The sequence below is a fragment of the Urocitellus parryii genome, chromosome 3 (assembly GCF_045843805.1).
Source record: "Urocitellus parryii isolate mUroPar1 chromosome 3, mUroPar1.hap1, whole genome shotgun sequence".
In the NCBI taxonomy this organism is placed as follows: Eukaryota; Metazoa; Chordata; class Mammalia; order Rodentia; family Sciuridae; genus Urocitellus; species Urocitellus parryii.
Genome location: NC_135533.1, coordinates 217,326,033 through 217,340,217, shown reverse-complemented (window position 1 = coordinate 217,340,217; position 14,185 = coordinate 217,326,033). Strand labels below are relative to the sequence as shown.

Below are 14,185 nucleotides of genomic sequence, written 5' to 3'. Positions count from 1 at the left end.
AACCAAAAAGGGCTGGGGACGTGGCTGGGGGTGGGGCACCCGGGTTCAATCCCTGGAACCAAAAACTAAACAAACCAACACCAAACCAGCAGGAAGGCCTCCCCAGGAGACCGGCCTCCCAGGTTTCCGGGCCTCCAGGAGTAGGAACCGGCCCAGCCCGGGGCGGGAGTGGAGGCTCAGAGGGGCAGCGCTCGCCTGGCAAAGTGGGTGCCCCCTCCCACGACATAAAATAGATAAAGGTGCATGTCCCCCGAGGACTGAGAGCAGACCAAAGGGCTGGGGACCGCTCAGGGGCAGAGCAGCTGCCCAGCACGGGCCCCGGGCTCCATCCCAGCTGCGCAGAGATGACAGACAGACAGAGAAGTAGGGAAGGGACGTGGCCTGCCTTCACGCGGGGCAGAGGAACAAGTGTTTATTAAGGACGGCGCAGCTGCCTCAGCCGCTCCTGGTCCACAACAGGCGGGGGCCGGGGGCCAGCTCTCAGACCAAGCCCAAGGCCACTTAGGAGCGCCCGGGACGGGGCCTGGGTGGAGAAAAGGACGACCTGTGACAGCTAAGGTGACGGTGGATTCTTACTGAAGGAAAAAGAAATCTTTTGGAAATTTCTAGGAAAATTTTTTGCCTGGAAATGTCACCTGTGGCTTGAGGCCTGAGCAGGCCTCAGTAGCCAGGGGCCGGCTCCTCACTGCGGGGCCCCTCGGGCGGGGGGGCAGCGCCAGCCTGGCTCCCTCCCGGGCCGCCCTCCGGGGCCTTCTCGGTGATCCCGGGGGCGAAGGGCCCCACCAGCCACGTGACGGGGGTGCTCCGGGCCACGAACTCCACCGTGCGGTCCACGGCCTCTCGGGCCTTCGCCACCTGCTCACGGCTCTGCAGCAGGATGCTGCCGGACAGGTCCTGGAAGGAGTGGATGCTGGCAAAGGTGGACTGGAGGTCCTCCACCTGGCGGCGGGCCTGCTGCACCTGGTCCTTCACCTGAGAGGGCAGCCCCTGGATGCTGGACGCCAGGGAGGCACAGGTGGTCTGCAACTGCTGGGTGATGCCCCGGAACATGGTGAGCGCCTGCAACTCCACCTGCTGCGGGGACAGTGAGGACCATCAGGAACGATCGCTGGCTGGGTACGGTGGCACACACCTGATCCCAGAAACTGGGGAGGCTGGGACAGGAGGATCATAGGGTGGAGGCCAGCCTCAGCAAGACCCTATCTCAAAATAAAACATTAAAAATGGGAGGAGGGCTGGAGATGTGGCTCGGTGGTGAAGCAGACCTGGGCTCGACTCTTGGTACCAATAAATAAATAAGTAAATAAAAAGGGCTGAGCGTGCAGAGTGCAGGATCACGGCTGGACCCGCCCCAGTGCCAACACAGCACTGGTGCTCTGGGAAGGTGAGTGGGCGGCGCTGAGCGGCCGGGCTCATGGGGGCTGCCGGCGAACCCAGCCCTGGTCATTTCCTGGGGCCACAGCCAGCCTCGAGGGGGCACCCCACCCACAAGAGGTGGGGGCAGGGCCGGAGGGGCCCTCCTGCTGCAGCACTTGCCTGCCACACGCAAGGCCCTGGTCCACCCCAGCCCAAAATAAAAACAGAAAAGAAAAAGGTGACCCAGGAGTCACCCCAGGACGGGCAGCTCGTGTGCGCACGCTCGGATGGTACCCGTGGGTTCCACGGCTGCGCATCCAGCCACCCGCAGGACAGAACAGCGTCCCAACAGATTTCCTGTACGTGGACAGGCTGTTTACTCTTGTTATCTCCCCCAAATGACACTGTGGTGTCAATCCCTTGTGCAGCAATGACACTGGCCCATCTACCATGAGCCACCTAAAGCTGCCGTGAGCGCGAGGTGGTGGGTGTCTGCTACCAAACACCGCGCCATCCCAGAAGTGCCTAGAACATCTGCAGCTCTGGGTCAGCACCAGGACCAGCCCCAGGAGACAGGGATGACAGTGAGTGACCAGGGGAAGTGCCAGTGGGCATCCACACAAGGACACCGCCCACAGCCCGCAGCCCACCAGCTGCAGGAGTGGTGGGCACACTTGCCCCCGCACACCTGGAGCGTCCTCGGCCATGAGCAGGAGCCAGGTGACAGCTCAGTGTGGGGGACGCGAGGACCTGGTGCTCAGCGAGAGCCAGACCAGCAGGCCACAGGGTGGGACTTGTGACTCCACTGGTGGAGAGTTCAGAGACAGGATGTGGGTTCAGGGGTACAGGGCTGGGCAGGAGGGACACTGCTCACGGGGACAGGGCTACCTTATGGGGTGATGGAATGTGTGAGAGCAGACAGTGACGTGGCTGCGGGCTGGGCCACCCGGCAGACACGCGGGCGCTCTAGACGCACATTCAGTGTGCACCTCAGCCTCAGGCTGCTGGTCACAGACGCCAGGCAGAGTCCTGGGAGGACCTCTGGGCAGGGGCCACCAGGAGAGTCAGTCAGGTCACTGAGAACCCGTCCAGCAGGGGACAAGAGTGGCCAGGGGACTGTGCCTGTGGCCTCGGCAGCTAGGGCTCTGGGCCTGGACCTGGGGACGGTGTGACCTGGGAGACGAGATCTGCTTTGCTCATCAGAGAAACCGTTTTCTGGTTGCCGCGTGCGGCACTGGGGCCCGGGGACAGTCCTGGGCGGTCCAGGCCTGCATGACGTGTGCTCTGATCACAAAGCGCGTGACATCTCAATGTGTTCAGTCTCCTCTTTGGTATCTAAGGACGTCTACCACGTCTCTCCGTCAGGGGGCCACACGCTGCCCTTTAGTCTGTTTGCATGAGGCGTGACCACGGCCTCTAATTCCAGAACATTCTACCTCTCCAAAAGGAAGGCCGTCCCCACGACAGCCCTGTCCCTGCCGGGGTCCTGCCTCTGCACTCTCCTGTCACTGCGGTCACTCTGTGTGGCCTTGTGTATCTCATCCTGAGCACCAGGTCCTCAGGTCCAACCGCACTGCAGTGTGTCACCTGGCTCCTGCTGGTGGCCGAGGGACAGCTGACAGCGTGGATGGGGCACCTCCCATGGATCTGCCCACGGGCACGGGGCCGGCTCTGCTCCTTGGCACTGTGAGCTGGGCAGGTGTAACCACGCACGCCCGAGCTCAAGCCCGCGACCTGGTCCTACGGAAGGTCCCACGTGCTGGGCCCCAGCACCCAGGCCGCCCGGGTACCTCTGGCTTGGCTGGGTCCCTCTCGGTGCCCTGGGGTCCCTGCTCCTTCTGGCTCCAGCTGAGCCACATCTGGTGCAGCCTCTCCTGGCCCTCCACCAGCTTCTGGTCCACACCCTGCTTCACGGTCTCCATCTGCAGGAGAGAGCCGGTGAGGGGAGGACCTCCGCGCCCCTGCACCGCCCAGCATCGCGGCGTCACACAGGCCAGCACGGGGGACAAGAGGGTGCCCCGGGACCCTCTGCTCCCATCTGACCCATGAGATGGTCTGGGGGGGGGTCGGAGGCCATTTCTGTGGCCACAAGGCCTCTGGGGACTTCAAAAACTTCAAGCCCCTTGTGTCCCGTGTGGTCAGGGGCAGCAGAGAAAGTGGCCTCACGTGCTCTGTGGTGACTCCAACCCATCTACTCTGTCCCTTGCAGCCAGACATGGCCTTGACCGCGGACTGGCTTTGGTGGCTGGGGGTGACAGCATGGGAAGCACTGCGTGCGATGCTACTCAGTCGGGAGAAGGGACAGAATGACAGCTGGCCCCAGGTAGAGGGACCTCGAGGACATGATGCTAAAACTACTCACAAAAGGACACACAGGGTCCACCCCCAGGAGGTCCCTGCAGTCCAGAGCCAGAAGCCGCGTGGTGACAGCTGGGCTGGGAGGGACAGGAGCTTTACTGGGGACTGAGAGCCGGGCACCCAGTGGATGGCCAGGCTGCTGGACTGTGCGCCCTGACATGGGGAAGGTGGGCTGGGCTGCTGCTCAGGGGTAGCGCTTAGCGTGTGTGGGGCCTCCCATGATTTTGTCCCTCTGTGCTGGGGTGGCCCCAGGACCGCCCACGTGCTCGGGAAGTGCGGCCCAGCTGGACTCCACCTGCCGTCCGCCTGACAGCACCTAAAGGCCAGGTCCACTGCGCGTGGCGTCTGGGACCCCAGGCTGGTGCCATGGAAAGCACCTCGGCCACCGGCTGGAGGAGGGTGCGCTGAGGCCCAGAGCCAGCCACCCGGTCAGGCTGCGCTGTGCCCCGAATTCACACGTTGAAGCCCAGAGCCCCAGAACCCACGAAGGGGCTGGGCTTGGAGGTGGGTCTTTACAGAGGGGGTGACGGGACACAGACATCTGGCGGCCTGGACGCAACAGAACCTCCTAAGAGGGGACTGGGACAGATGCCCACGGAAGGGCAACAGAGAGGACAGAGAAGATGACCCTGCCAGCCCTGGCGGGCCTAGGGAAGCACCAGCCCCGCCCGGCCCCGCCCCGCCCGCTCACCAGGCTGAGCGCCTGCGCCAGCTGCTGCAGCCCGTCCTGGGCCCGCTGCCGGGTGCTGCGCAGCTTGCCCAGGGAGTGCTCGTAGGCGTGCTGCCGCAGCCGCTCCGACAGCGAGCCCAGGCGCACGAAGTAGCTCTGCTCCTGCCGCTGCTGCTGCACCGAGGCCACGTCGAAGCCCTCCAGGGACGTGGCGATGCGCGCTGCGGGCAGAGGGGCCTTGGTGAGGCAGAGGGCAACCACCCAGTGCCACAGACCACCCGGCGCCGGCGCTGGCCAGGCCCTGGGATGCAGGCCTCCGCCTCCACTGCCCCACTGGCCTCCACTGCCCCACCGCGCAGGGGAGGAAGGGGCCCCCACACCGGGCAGGACTGAGGCCCCACGCTGGGCCCTCGGGGGCAGGTCTGCCGGCCTCTGGCTTCACGGACTCGCTAACGCGCGGAGGAGTTCGCCGCAGTACAAGGGTCCTCAGGACCCCGGGTATCCAATCCCCGGATGCTCCAGTCCCCGCCTAGTGTGGCGCAGCGTCTGCACAGCCTCCGCAGAGGCCACCTCCGTGGTGCCGACAGGCCGTGTCGTTGGGGGAACAAGGACAAGAATACCTGTGCCTGTTGGGCACAGACACAAAGGTGCGCTGCGGCTGGTTCAATGCACGCACAGGAAAGGAGGGCTGCAGCCGTGCCCTGCGGCTGACACTAGAACGTCCCCCACGTGGCCTCTTCAGCACAGAGGGGGCCGGGAGGCAGGAGCTCGCGGGTCATGGCGGCCGCCCCCAGGAGCGGCCAGGGCTTTGCCCCTGACATTTTAACCACCCGGATGGGCTGGCGCTCGGTGGTGGAGCCCTGGCTTAGCACGGGCGAGGCCCTGGGGTCGATCCTCAGCACCACATAAAAATACATAAATAAAGGTATTATGTCCACCTACAACTAAAAAATCAATATTAAAAAAAATCAAGGCATGCTGTCCAACTATTCAAAAAGGGTGGGGGGCTTGGGTGCAGCTCGGGGGAACAGGGCCCCTGGGTTTGATCCCGAGTTCTGGAAAAAGACAAAGCCATACACCCCCCACAGATGCGTGGACCTGTGTGTGTTTGAAAAACTGAAAATAAGTATGAAACAGAAACAAAGGTGACCAGCACGTGGGCCACCTGTGTCCCCAGGGAGGGCGGCCCCACCGTGCCACCCAGGCAGGCTGCAAACACAAAGTCCCCAGCTGTGGCCGGGAGCGCGCCAGGAGCTGTGCCCTCGGTGACAGCAGCTTTGTTTCCTGGGCCTGTGGTGCCAGGGGAGACAGTGGCCCTGCCACCAGGAGGTGCCCTGGGCTGGGGGGAGCAGATGCGGCTCTCACCGCCACAGCTCAGGCCACCCCGAGCCATGAGTGGCCTCTGAGCCCCTGAGCAGGACTCAGGAGCCCCCAGAGAAGAGCCACCCCCTGCTGATTCAGGGGTCCACCTTCCTCCCTCCTGCCCAGGCCACCACGGTGGCCTCTGAGCCCCTGCGCTCGCCCCACCCAGGACCCGGGCAGCCGCTCCCTCCTGCCCCCAGGGGTAACCGAGGCCCCTCCCCGCCAGGCTCTGCTCTGAGCTGACCCCCACTGCGCCCAGCTCCCCCACACCCTGTCCCTCACATTCATCCTCCGCTCCAGAGGTGGGCACTGCATGTCCCCAAGTCCAGATGGGGCCTGGCTCCAGGTGCTGAGACCCTTGAATGAAATCACCCACAGAGGGTGCAGCTCGGGTGGAGGCCTGGCCCAGCCCCGGCCTCCATCCCCAGCACCACAGAGAAAAACAGATCCTGAGACCGTCCCTGCTGTGGCCACACCTGTGCTCCCGGCAGCTCAGGAGGCTGAGGCCAGCCTGGGCAAATTAATGAGGCTCTCAGCAACTTAGCGAGGCCCTGTCTCAAAAGAATGAAGAGGGCTGGAACGTGGCTCCTGGGGAGCCCCCTGGGCTTAGTCCCTGGTTCCAAACCCCAGACAAACACAACCCCGCTCCAGGCACTCTGCCCCTCAGCCAGGCGTCCATCCAGGGCTGGGGAGGCTCAGCCCCCAGCACCACGACTGTACCCCAGGCTCTGGGCACCCAGCAGTGTATACAGCAGTGGTCAGAATTCTGCCCGCCCAGAGGGCACGGTCTGGGTCAAAGTTGAAGAGGAAAGATGGGGCGGGGCCAGGGGTGGACTTCAGCTGGGGCCAGAGGGACGCAGGGAGCGGCCTGTCAGGGCCACGGAAGCAGGGAACAGCCTGGAGCCAGGCGGGGAGCTCATGTGGCTGCAGCAGATGGGGCAGGGGGCAGGGAGGGGATGGGACGCGTCATGCAGGTGCCACAGGGAGGACTTGAGCTTTGACACCAAGGGAAGTGGGAGCCACAGAGGGCTGTGGGCAGGGGGAGGGCCTGACTCAGGTGCTCACGCTGCCCTCTGGTGGCTGCTGCAGGGAAGGCAGAGGTGAGCCCAGGTGGCAGCAGGTGACAGACTCCAGGAGACAGAGAGGCCGTGCTGAGGAGAGCCCCGGGCCTGGCACACTCACCCAGCTCCTCATCCGTCATGGGCAGGTGGTTGTCCATCCACTCTTCCGACCTGCAGAGCACCGTGTCCACCCCGCTCATCACCATCTGTCCCACGCGGGAGCCCATGACCGAGTGGACACCACTGGTCACCATGGACTTGGTCATGTCCACACCACTCTGCACAGCCCCACGGGTCACGTCCACTGCCCCCGACACTCGGGTGGCCACAGCATCCTTGGCGCTGGACACGGTGTCGGACACCATTTCCCGGGCCCCAGACACCCTGGACGACACGAGCTCCTTGGTTTCCGCCAGGACCTAGGAGACAGGCCAACGTCAGCGTCCCTCCGCCCACACGGCGGTCAAGCGTCTCCACTCCCCGGAGGGCGGGGGACAGGGCACCCAGGGCTCCGGAACCCTGTGCTAAGACCCAGCGCCCACAGGAGCCAGGCCGCCCAGCCAACCGGACAGCACAAGGTGCAGGTGGCCCTCCTGCAGGAGCGGAGGCCACGAGTGGCCAGGCTGCCTGTGCCAAGGGCAGAACTTGGCTGGACCCTGGCAGGGCTCAAGGGACAGTAAGGTCAGCCACTCTCCACAGAGGGCTCAGATGGTGCTGCAGGGCCAGGGGTGGCTCTGTCCCCCGGGCAGAGACAGCAGCTGTGGGTGAGTGATGGCTGTGGCCACGTGCCAATAAAACTTTATTGTCCACAGCAGGCCAAGGGCCAGGTCGCGCCCAGGGCTCACCTCTGACTAGACACGGGGATGGGGGGACTGCTTCTCAGGGCCTGTTATCACCCTGGGTGCTGGGCGGAACGCAGGGCTGCCACCTGCTAGGCACGCGCTCCACCACGGAGCTGCACCTGCCCCGTGCCCGCCTCCGGTCACTGCCCCTCACCTGGCTTCCTAGCCTCCGAGAGTCAGGCATCTAGCAGGGACGGCGGATGGAGAGGCCCAGCCTCGGCCGTGCTAACTGAACGCACAGTTCTCAGGGGGGTTCTGTGCCCAGTTCACATCCCAGCACTGGCCACACGCCTGCCCAGGGACCTGGGGAAAGTGACCGCTCCCCAGAGGAAAATCCATCTCAGGGGGCCCGCAGCAGGGAGAGGGCCGTCCTCTGGGAGCGGGAGCAGCTGCTCTGTTGAGTGACCTTGGAGAACATGACCCTGTGCTCGTCCCTTCTATAAACAGAAGGAGCACTGTCCCTGAGGAATGGCCAGAGGAATGCGGCTATCAGTGGGAGGGACAGTGCCAGCATCCGCCTGGAACAGGCCCCCAGGCCTGCCCCGGTGCTGGGCCTTGGCAGCTCCCACGCTCACCAAGCCAGGCCTCGCAAGGGCATAAGGTCTGTATACAGCAGGTGCTCAGCAGGCAGCAGAAGGATACACTGCATGTATCCACAGGTAGTCACAGTGGAGGGTCTCAGGAAGCTGGGTGCAGGGCTGGCCCCAGGAAGGACACAGGCCAGGCACGCCAAGGGTGCAAGGGACGGGGACGAGGGCAGCGCCAGGTTTCACGCTATATGAAGTGTTTGGGGTTTTTTTGGCACCGGGTTGAACCCAGGGGCGCTGAACCACTGAGCCACGACCCCAAGGCCACACCGGGTTGCTTAGCACCTCGCCCTTGCTGAGGCTGGCCTCGAACTCACGATCCTCCTGCCTCAGCCTCCTGAGCTGCTGGGATTATGAATGTGACTGTACCAAATGTTCACATGTGTCTAAGAGCCAAGAGGTGACACCCAGGGCTGTCCACAGAAGGATGGTGTCAGCCACAAAGGACACTCTGACCCCTGCCGCAGGTGCATGAATCTACTGATGCTCAGTGAGAGCCAGACACCCAGGCTACAGCATGTGTCCAGTGACGGGGGAGTCCAGGAAAGGGAGCCCAGAGACGGACGTGGCCCCACAGTGCAGGGCAGGGTGTTTGGTGGGAAAGTCAGCGAGGGACTTCTCAGGGACATGGGGTCTATAGGGGGACGAAAATGTTCTGAAGTCAAGGGTGACGGCTGAAACACAAGCGTCTGACGATACGGCACTGTGTCCAGTGGGGGGTCGAGTGGCCTCATCTAGTTGCATCTCAGAAAAGCGGCTGAGCAGGAAAAGTCCACAGTGTGGCTGATTGAACCGGGCCACCTGGGGGCCACCAGTAGCCACACGTCACTGAACAGGCAGTTAAAATCAGGAACTGGGGCTGGCGCGGTGGCTCCGTGGCAGAGCGCTTGCCCGGCATGTGTGAGGCCCTGGCTCGAGCCTCAGCACCACACGATGAATCAGACACAGGCCTTGTGTCCGCCTGCAACTAAACCTGTGACTTAAAAACCAGGAAAGTCACATTCTCAGGGCTCAAGGGGCGTGCGGCTGGCAGTTTCCGCGATGGACGGCAGCGGCAGAATGGACGCACCAAGTCTGCTGGCCGCTGGTCAGGGGGAGGACCTCCTCTAAGTGGAAGAGAAGGCCTCTGGGACCTGAGGCTTGAGAATGTGCCCAGGGGAGCCGGGCACAGCGGCCACACCTGTCATCCCAGCAGCTCAGGAGGCTGAGGCAGCAGGATCGCGAGTGGAAGGCCAGCCTCAGCAACTCAGTGAGGCCCCAAGAAACTTAGTGAGAACCTCCGCGGAACGCCCCGGGTTCAGTCCCGGTACCCCTCAGCACGCAAAAGAAAGAAGACGTGCAAAGATCCCGGGGTAGGATGCGGAGGGGTGTGTGCGTTCTCTCTGCCTCCCCCATCAAGCTCCCCTTCCGAGGCCAAGCGCTCCGTTTCCATCACTACGTCCCCCAGTCTCAACTGTGCCCTGTACCCCCAGGTGTGACAGTCCCGAAGAAGGACAGAAGCTGACGTGGCTGGGGCAAGGCCAGTGACCTGGGTGGCTTTTGCTCTGGGCAAAGTGGGGGCCGTGGGGTCTTGACTCCCGTCTCTGCTAGTGAGGCTGGACCCTGAGGCAGGCCCAGGGCGCCCGCTGCGCACACAGCCTCACCTTCTCCGTGGGCTGCTGCAGGACGGGCAGACTGTCCTCCAGCCTGTCCAGGCCCCTGTGTGCGTACTCGCTGGCCGATGCAACTGGAGGAGGACAAAACAGAGTTGGACTGTCACTGCTGCTGGGGGCCCGGTGGTTTGGGGGGACGGGACCCAGAGTGGACATTCTCGGGTGTCACTCACTCTGGGGCTCCAGCTTGGACAGGATGGGCTGGGCCCCGCTGACCGCGGCCGCGGTGAGGGTCTTGATGCCTTTCTCTGCCGCGTCACAGACGGTCTTGACGTGGGGGTGGCTCTCCTTGGTGGAGGCGTAGGCAGCCGACACCAAGTCACAGGTGGAGCTGATGAGGGGCATGCTGGCCACCCGGCCCACCACGCTGGGCTGTGGGGTGAGGGGCCGCTCAGGGCTTGGCGGAGGGAGGTGGGGACAGAACGCTGGACTAGAAGCTGGCCCCGCCCTCCTGCACCCAGCACCCCACAGCCAGGACCCGGGAGCTTCAGCCAGCTCCTCCTGTGGATTCCTTTAGTGTGACTTGGCCCCCAGCCACGCCCAGGAAGTGACAAGGCAGGAGACCCACTGTCCCTGTCCTGGAGTGGATGCCAACCAGGGTGTTCACCCCTGGCGGCCCACCCCTCTCTGTCCCTGAACTTGCTCCTGGGTGGCTGAGGCCGAGCACTAAGATGGGAGGCCTTCCTGCGTCACCCTAGGTGACTTTACTTGTGGTACAGAGATGGAATGCAGGGCGCCCGGGCGACATCCCCGACCCTTTGGGGTTTTTATTTCGAGACCCAGGCTGGTCCTGCCAGAGCCCCCCAAGAGCTGGGACTACAGACGTGGGCTGCTGGGCCCGGCTATTCATCCTGTCAAGTGCCCAGTCCAGGGACATTAAGCATGGTTACCGTGTGTGCAGCTGTCCCCACTGTCCACCTCCAGGACCTCTGTCTCCCCAAGCGGAGGGTCTGCCCACTCAAGCGGCCTCCCCACTCCCAGCGCGCGCCCCACCCCGCAGCTTCCTATTTCTGGATCTGAGAGTCTGGGGAGCCTGTGGGTGGGTGTCGCAGCATGTCCTCGTGTCTGGTGCAGGTCCCCGCACCCCGTCCTCAGGCCCTTCGAGCAGCATGTGCAGAGCTTCAGGCCCTGAGAGCTGAGAGGCGCCCGGCGGCCTGGCTTCATGGAGTCTCCTTGGCGCACCACCGTGCTGCCCCACCCCAAGGTGCTACGCTGCGCTGCTCTGGCTACCAGAGCAGGGGACGGGGGGGGGGGGGGACGGGGACAATCGCCCAACTCACAGAGCTGTGTTTACTACCTGTCCCTCGACAGAGGGCGGCTGACCTTGGACCAAGCCAAAGGCACAGTAAAGGCCACTAAGGGGGTGGGCAGGCGGCCCGCAGGGGCTTCCTGGGAAGGGGACCTTTAGGCTAGGGCCTGAGCCAGGAGGGTGTCGAGGAAGAATGTCCCACAGTGCGCTCCAGCAGGGCGGCCACTCGCCACCTGGCTCTGAAACAATCAGGGCCGGGGACAGTGCTTGCAGGCACCTGCCGGGGGGCCCCATCCTAGAGGGGTGGCGGCAGATCAGGGATCCACTCTCAAGGGAACCCTCCAGGAGGGGGCAGTTTGGCTGGGGGAGGGGCAGAGAGCCTCAAATGGTGCCCCCCAGGTCCCCCCCGAGGTCCCCTCCAAGTCCCAGGTTCCCTAGGGCCCAGGACCCGGGACAGCCCAGCACCCAGAGAGGCAGCACTGACCTCAGGAGCCCGCCCTCAGGGCCCTGCTCACCTGTGGTTCTGGTCCTTCTGCAGGCACCTGGGTGTCAGAGTCCGCCTCTGTGCCTGAGCCCTGGGTAGACATGCTGTCTGCAGCAGGCACTGTGGTCAGAGCGGACGGTCAGGGACAGCCCCAGCCCCCGCCTGCGCCCAGTCCTCATCACTCAGAGCAGGAGGTGCCCTGTGGGCCTCGGTCAGCAGCAGCGGGTCCAAGGTGCCCACCTGACCCTGAATCCCTTTTTTTTTTCCTGGGGTGAACCCAGGGCCTCCACATGGGGAAAGTGCTGACCACTGAGCCGCACCCCTGACGTGTCTGGCAGCTCCCAGGGCCACCTTGAAAAGCAGCCCCTTTGAGGATTGCTGTGTCACCTGTTGTCCAGGGAGGTGGGTCTGGTCCAGAGCCTCTGGCGAGGGCAAACTACCCACAGCTGCCAGTCTCAACAGCCTTCTCCCCTGGACCCAGAAAGCTCACTTCAGGGACGATCCCGCCCCTGCTCTGCCACTTGGCCAGAGCGTGTGTGCCTGTGCACCTACCCCATGCAGAGGCTCACGGGTACTGTTAATAGGTTTTGAATAGTGCAAAATGCCCTGCTTGCTTCGCACAGAAGCTTAGAGACAGGAAAATTAACCGTGGCTACTTTTCAGGGAAGAGGGGGATCAGGTGGCTGGGCCGGGTGGGAGGTGCCTTCTGATTTTGGGGCCAAATAATAGCACCTCCATTTAAGGGCTGGGGGTGCAGTCCACGCTAGACACTTCATCCATGCTCAAAGCCCTGGGCTCCATCCCCAGCACCCCCCAAAAAAACAGATACGTTTTTTAAAAGTGAAAGGCCATTCCTGGCCCTACTGCAGACCAATCAGGTCCAGGCAGGAGAGGACAGGGTCCCCAGGTGGGTCCAAGCACACTGTACCGGTGGCACCTGAGCCACAAGTGTTCTTGGTTTTTATGGCCCAGAACCAACCAGATGGCCTCCCTGGGGCTGGCTCTCAGAGGGCCAGCAAGTAACACCCCAGGAGACAGGCGGGGCAGGGGGGATGTCACGACCTGAATCCCCTGTCCTCCCTCCAAGTCCTGCTGAGGCCTGGGCTGCTTCCTCCAGCCCTCCGGGAACTAGGGTGGCCACCACCCACCGTCCTTGGGGGTCAGTGTCCTGCCTGCCCGGGAGAGAGAGCTGGCTAGAGCTGTTGCAACCCCTCAACTCCAAACCCCACTTCCTCATCTTGGAAACTGCCTGAAGTCCACGGCAGAGGAGCTCCTGACCCAGACACAGGGCCGCTGCCTGGGCAGGCTCAAGAGTGGACTAAGGAAATTCCAAAGGACCGCGGTGGTCCCAGCCCAGCAGGGTCGCAGCCCCGGGCAGACAAGGCCTGCAGCACCCCGGGACCGCCGCCCCCTCCAGGGAAACCGGCCCTCGACCCGCCCCGCGAGCGGTGGCCAGGGGGGGCCGGGGCTGCCTCAGGGGGCAGCACCCTTTGCAAGGCAGGGGGCCTCGCGAGGCCGGGGATGGCCTCCCAGTGCCCGGGCGTCCTGAAGACCCGGGAGGAGGGCGGCGCCCCGCGGTGCCCGCGGCCCGGGCGACTCCGAGACTGGCCCGCACTCCGCGTGGCAAAGTCCGTCCTTCGGAGTCTGAGGGACGGGGCGGGCGCGGCCTGGCCCCCGCGGCCCCCGGAGCTCTTTCGCCCTCGGGGGTCCGGCGGGGAGAAGCGCTGGGGTCTCAGCCCCGGAGCGAGCGGGTCCTGCCCCCGGCCGCGGCCCCCTCCCGGCCCGGCTGCTGCTCACCTCGTCCGCGGGGCGTCGGCGGGCGGCCAGCACTCACTCGGCCGCTCCGGGCTGGACGGCGGGCGGGGCGCGGCTCCACCCACCCGGGGGCGGGCCCCGGGGCCGCGAGGGCCAATCAGGGCGAGGCAGCCCGCCCCGCCCCTGTCCCCGCCCCGCCCCCGCGGGGCTCGGCGGCGGCGGCCACTCGTGAGGTCCCCCAGGACCCCGCCCTGCTCCTGGAGCGGGGTGGTGCGCAGGTGCCACGCCGGACCCCGAAAAGGGGCACCCCCCTCGCCTGGGTCTCGATGAACTCAGCCCAGGCAGGGGAGTGCGACCCACGGCGCCCGCTGGGGTCCCGAGTCCCCAATTTCCCCGGAGGTCCCCAGCGATGGTTTTGTGAGGTCCTCAGCTCGTGGGTGGCCACGCCCTCCTCCCTGGGCGCCAGGGTGATGGCCGAGCGCTACGCGGCCGCTGAGCAACTTGAACTTCCGCGGTGAAGAGGCGCCGAGTTTGCTGCCTGCTCAGCCCCAATGGAGCCTCCCAGTTCTCCCAACGCTGTGTCCTCCCCTCGTCATCCCCGTTTTACAGATGAGATAAGGGAGGACCGGAGGTTGTCAGCGCGGGCAGTGCAGGTCCAGGCCCCAGCCTCTCTGGCTCCTGGATCAACCACTTCCTGAAGCTGTGTCACTTGGATCCCCCCTCCCCCAGCTATTCCCTATCCCCACAGCTAGGCCCCTTGGTGCTCCGCTGAGGCTGGAGCATCTCCCGCCCCCCCCCCCCAGCTTCAG

The 14,185-nt window shown here is 64.6% G+C and overlaps 1 protein-coding gene across 2 annotated transcripts; it reads right to left on the bottom strand.

The window, feature by feature from the left end:
- Positions 1-386: 386 nt before the first annotated feature.
- Positions 387-13,500, bottom strand: Plin3 (perilipin 3). Of its 2 annotated transcripts, none has more exons than XM_026404235.2 (8): positions 13,419-13,500; positions 11,653-11,741; positions 10,062-10,260; positions 9,880-9,962; positions 6,929-7,226; positions 4,406-4,605; positions 3,147-3,278; positions 387-1,074 (listed from the first exon to the last, which is right to left on the bottom strand). In XM_026404235.2, the coding sequence occupies exons 2-8, from the start codon at positions 11,722-11,724 to the stop codon at positions 661-663; spliced, it is 1,398 nt and encodes a 465-aa protein (XP_026260020.1). In that variant the 5' UTR covers positions 11,725-11,741; positions 13,419-13,500; the 3' UTR covers positions 387-660. The 2 variants fall into 2 exon arrangements, with proteins under 2 accessions (XP_026260020.1, XP_026260022.1); XM_026404237.2 differs by lacking the exon at positions 13,419-13,500 and adding an exon at positions 12,009-12,909.
- Positions 13,501-14,185: the final 685 nt, after the last annotated feature.

Bases quoted from the DNA above. Each gene is read 5' to 3' on its own strand.
- Plin3 (XM_026404235.2), bottom strand. From the start codon at position 11,724: ATGTCTACCCAGGGCTCAGGCACAGAGGCGGACTCTGACACCCAGGTG. The intron at 3,279-4,405 runs GTGAGCGGGCGG...TCTCTCCTGCAG, and splicing joins TGGCGCAGGCGCTCAGCCTG to ATGGAGACCGTGAAGCAGGG. The intron at 1,075-3,146 runs GTACCCGGGCGG...CTGTCCCCGCAG, and splicing joins GGGACCCAGCCAAGCCAGAG to CAGGTGGAGTTGCAGGCGCT.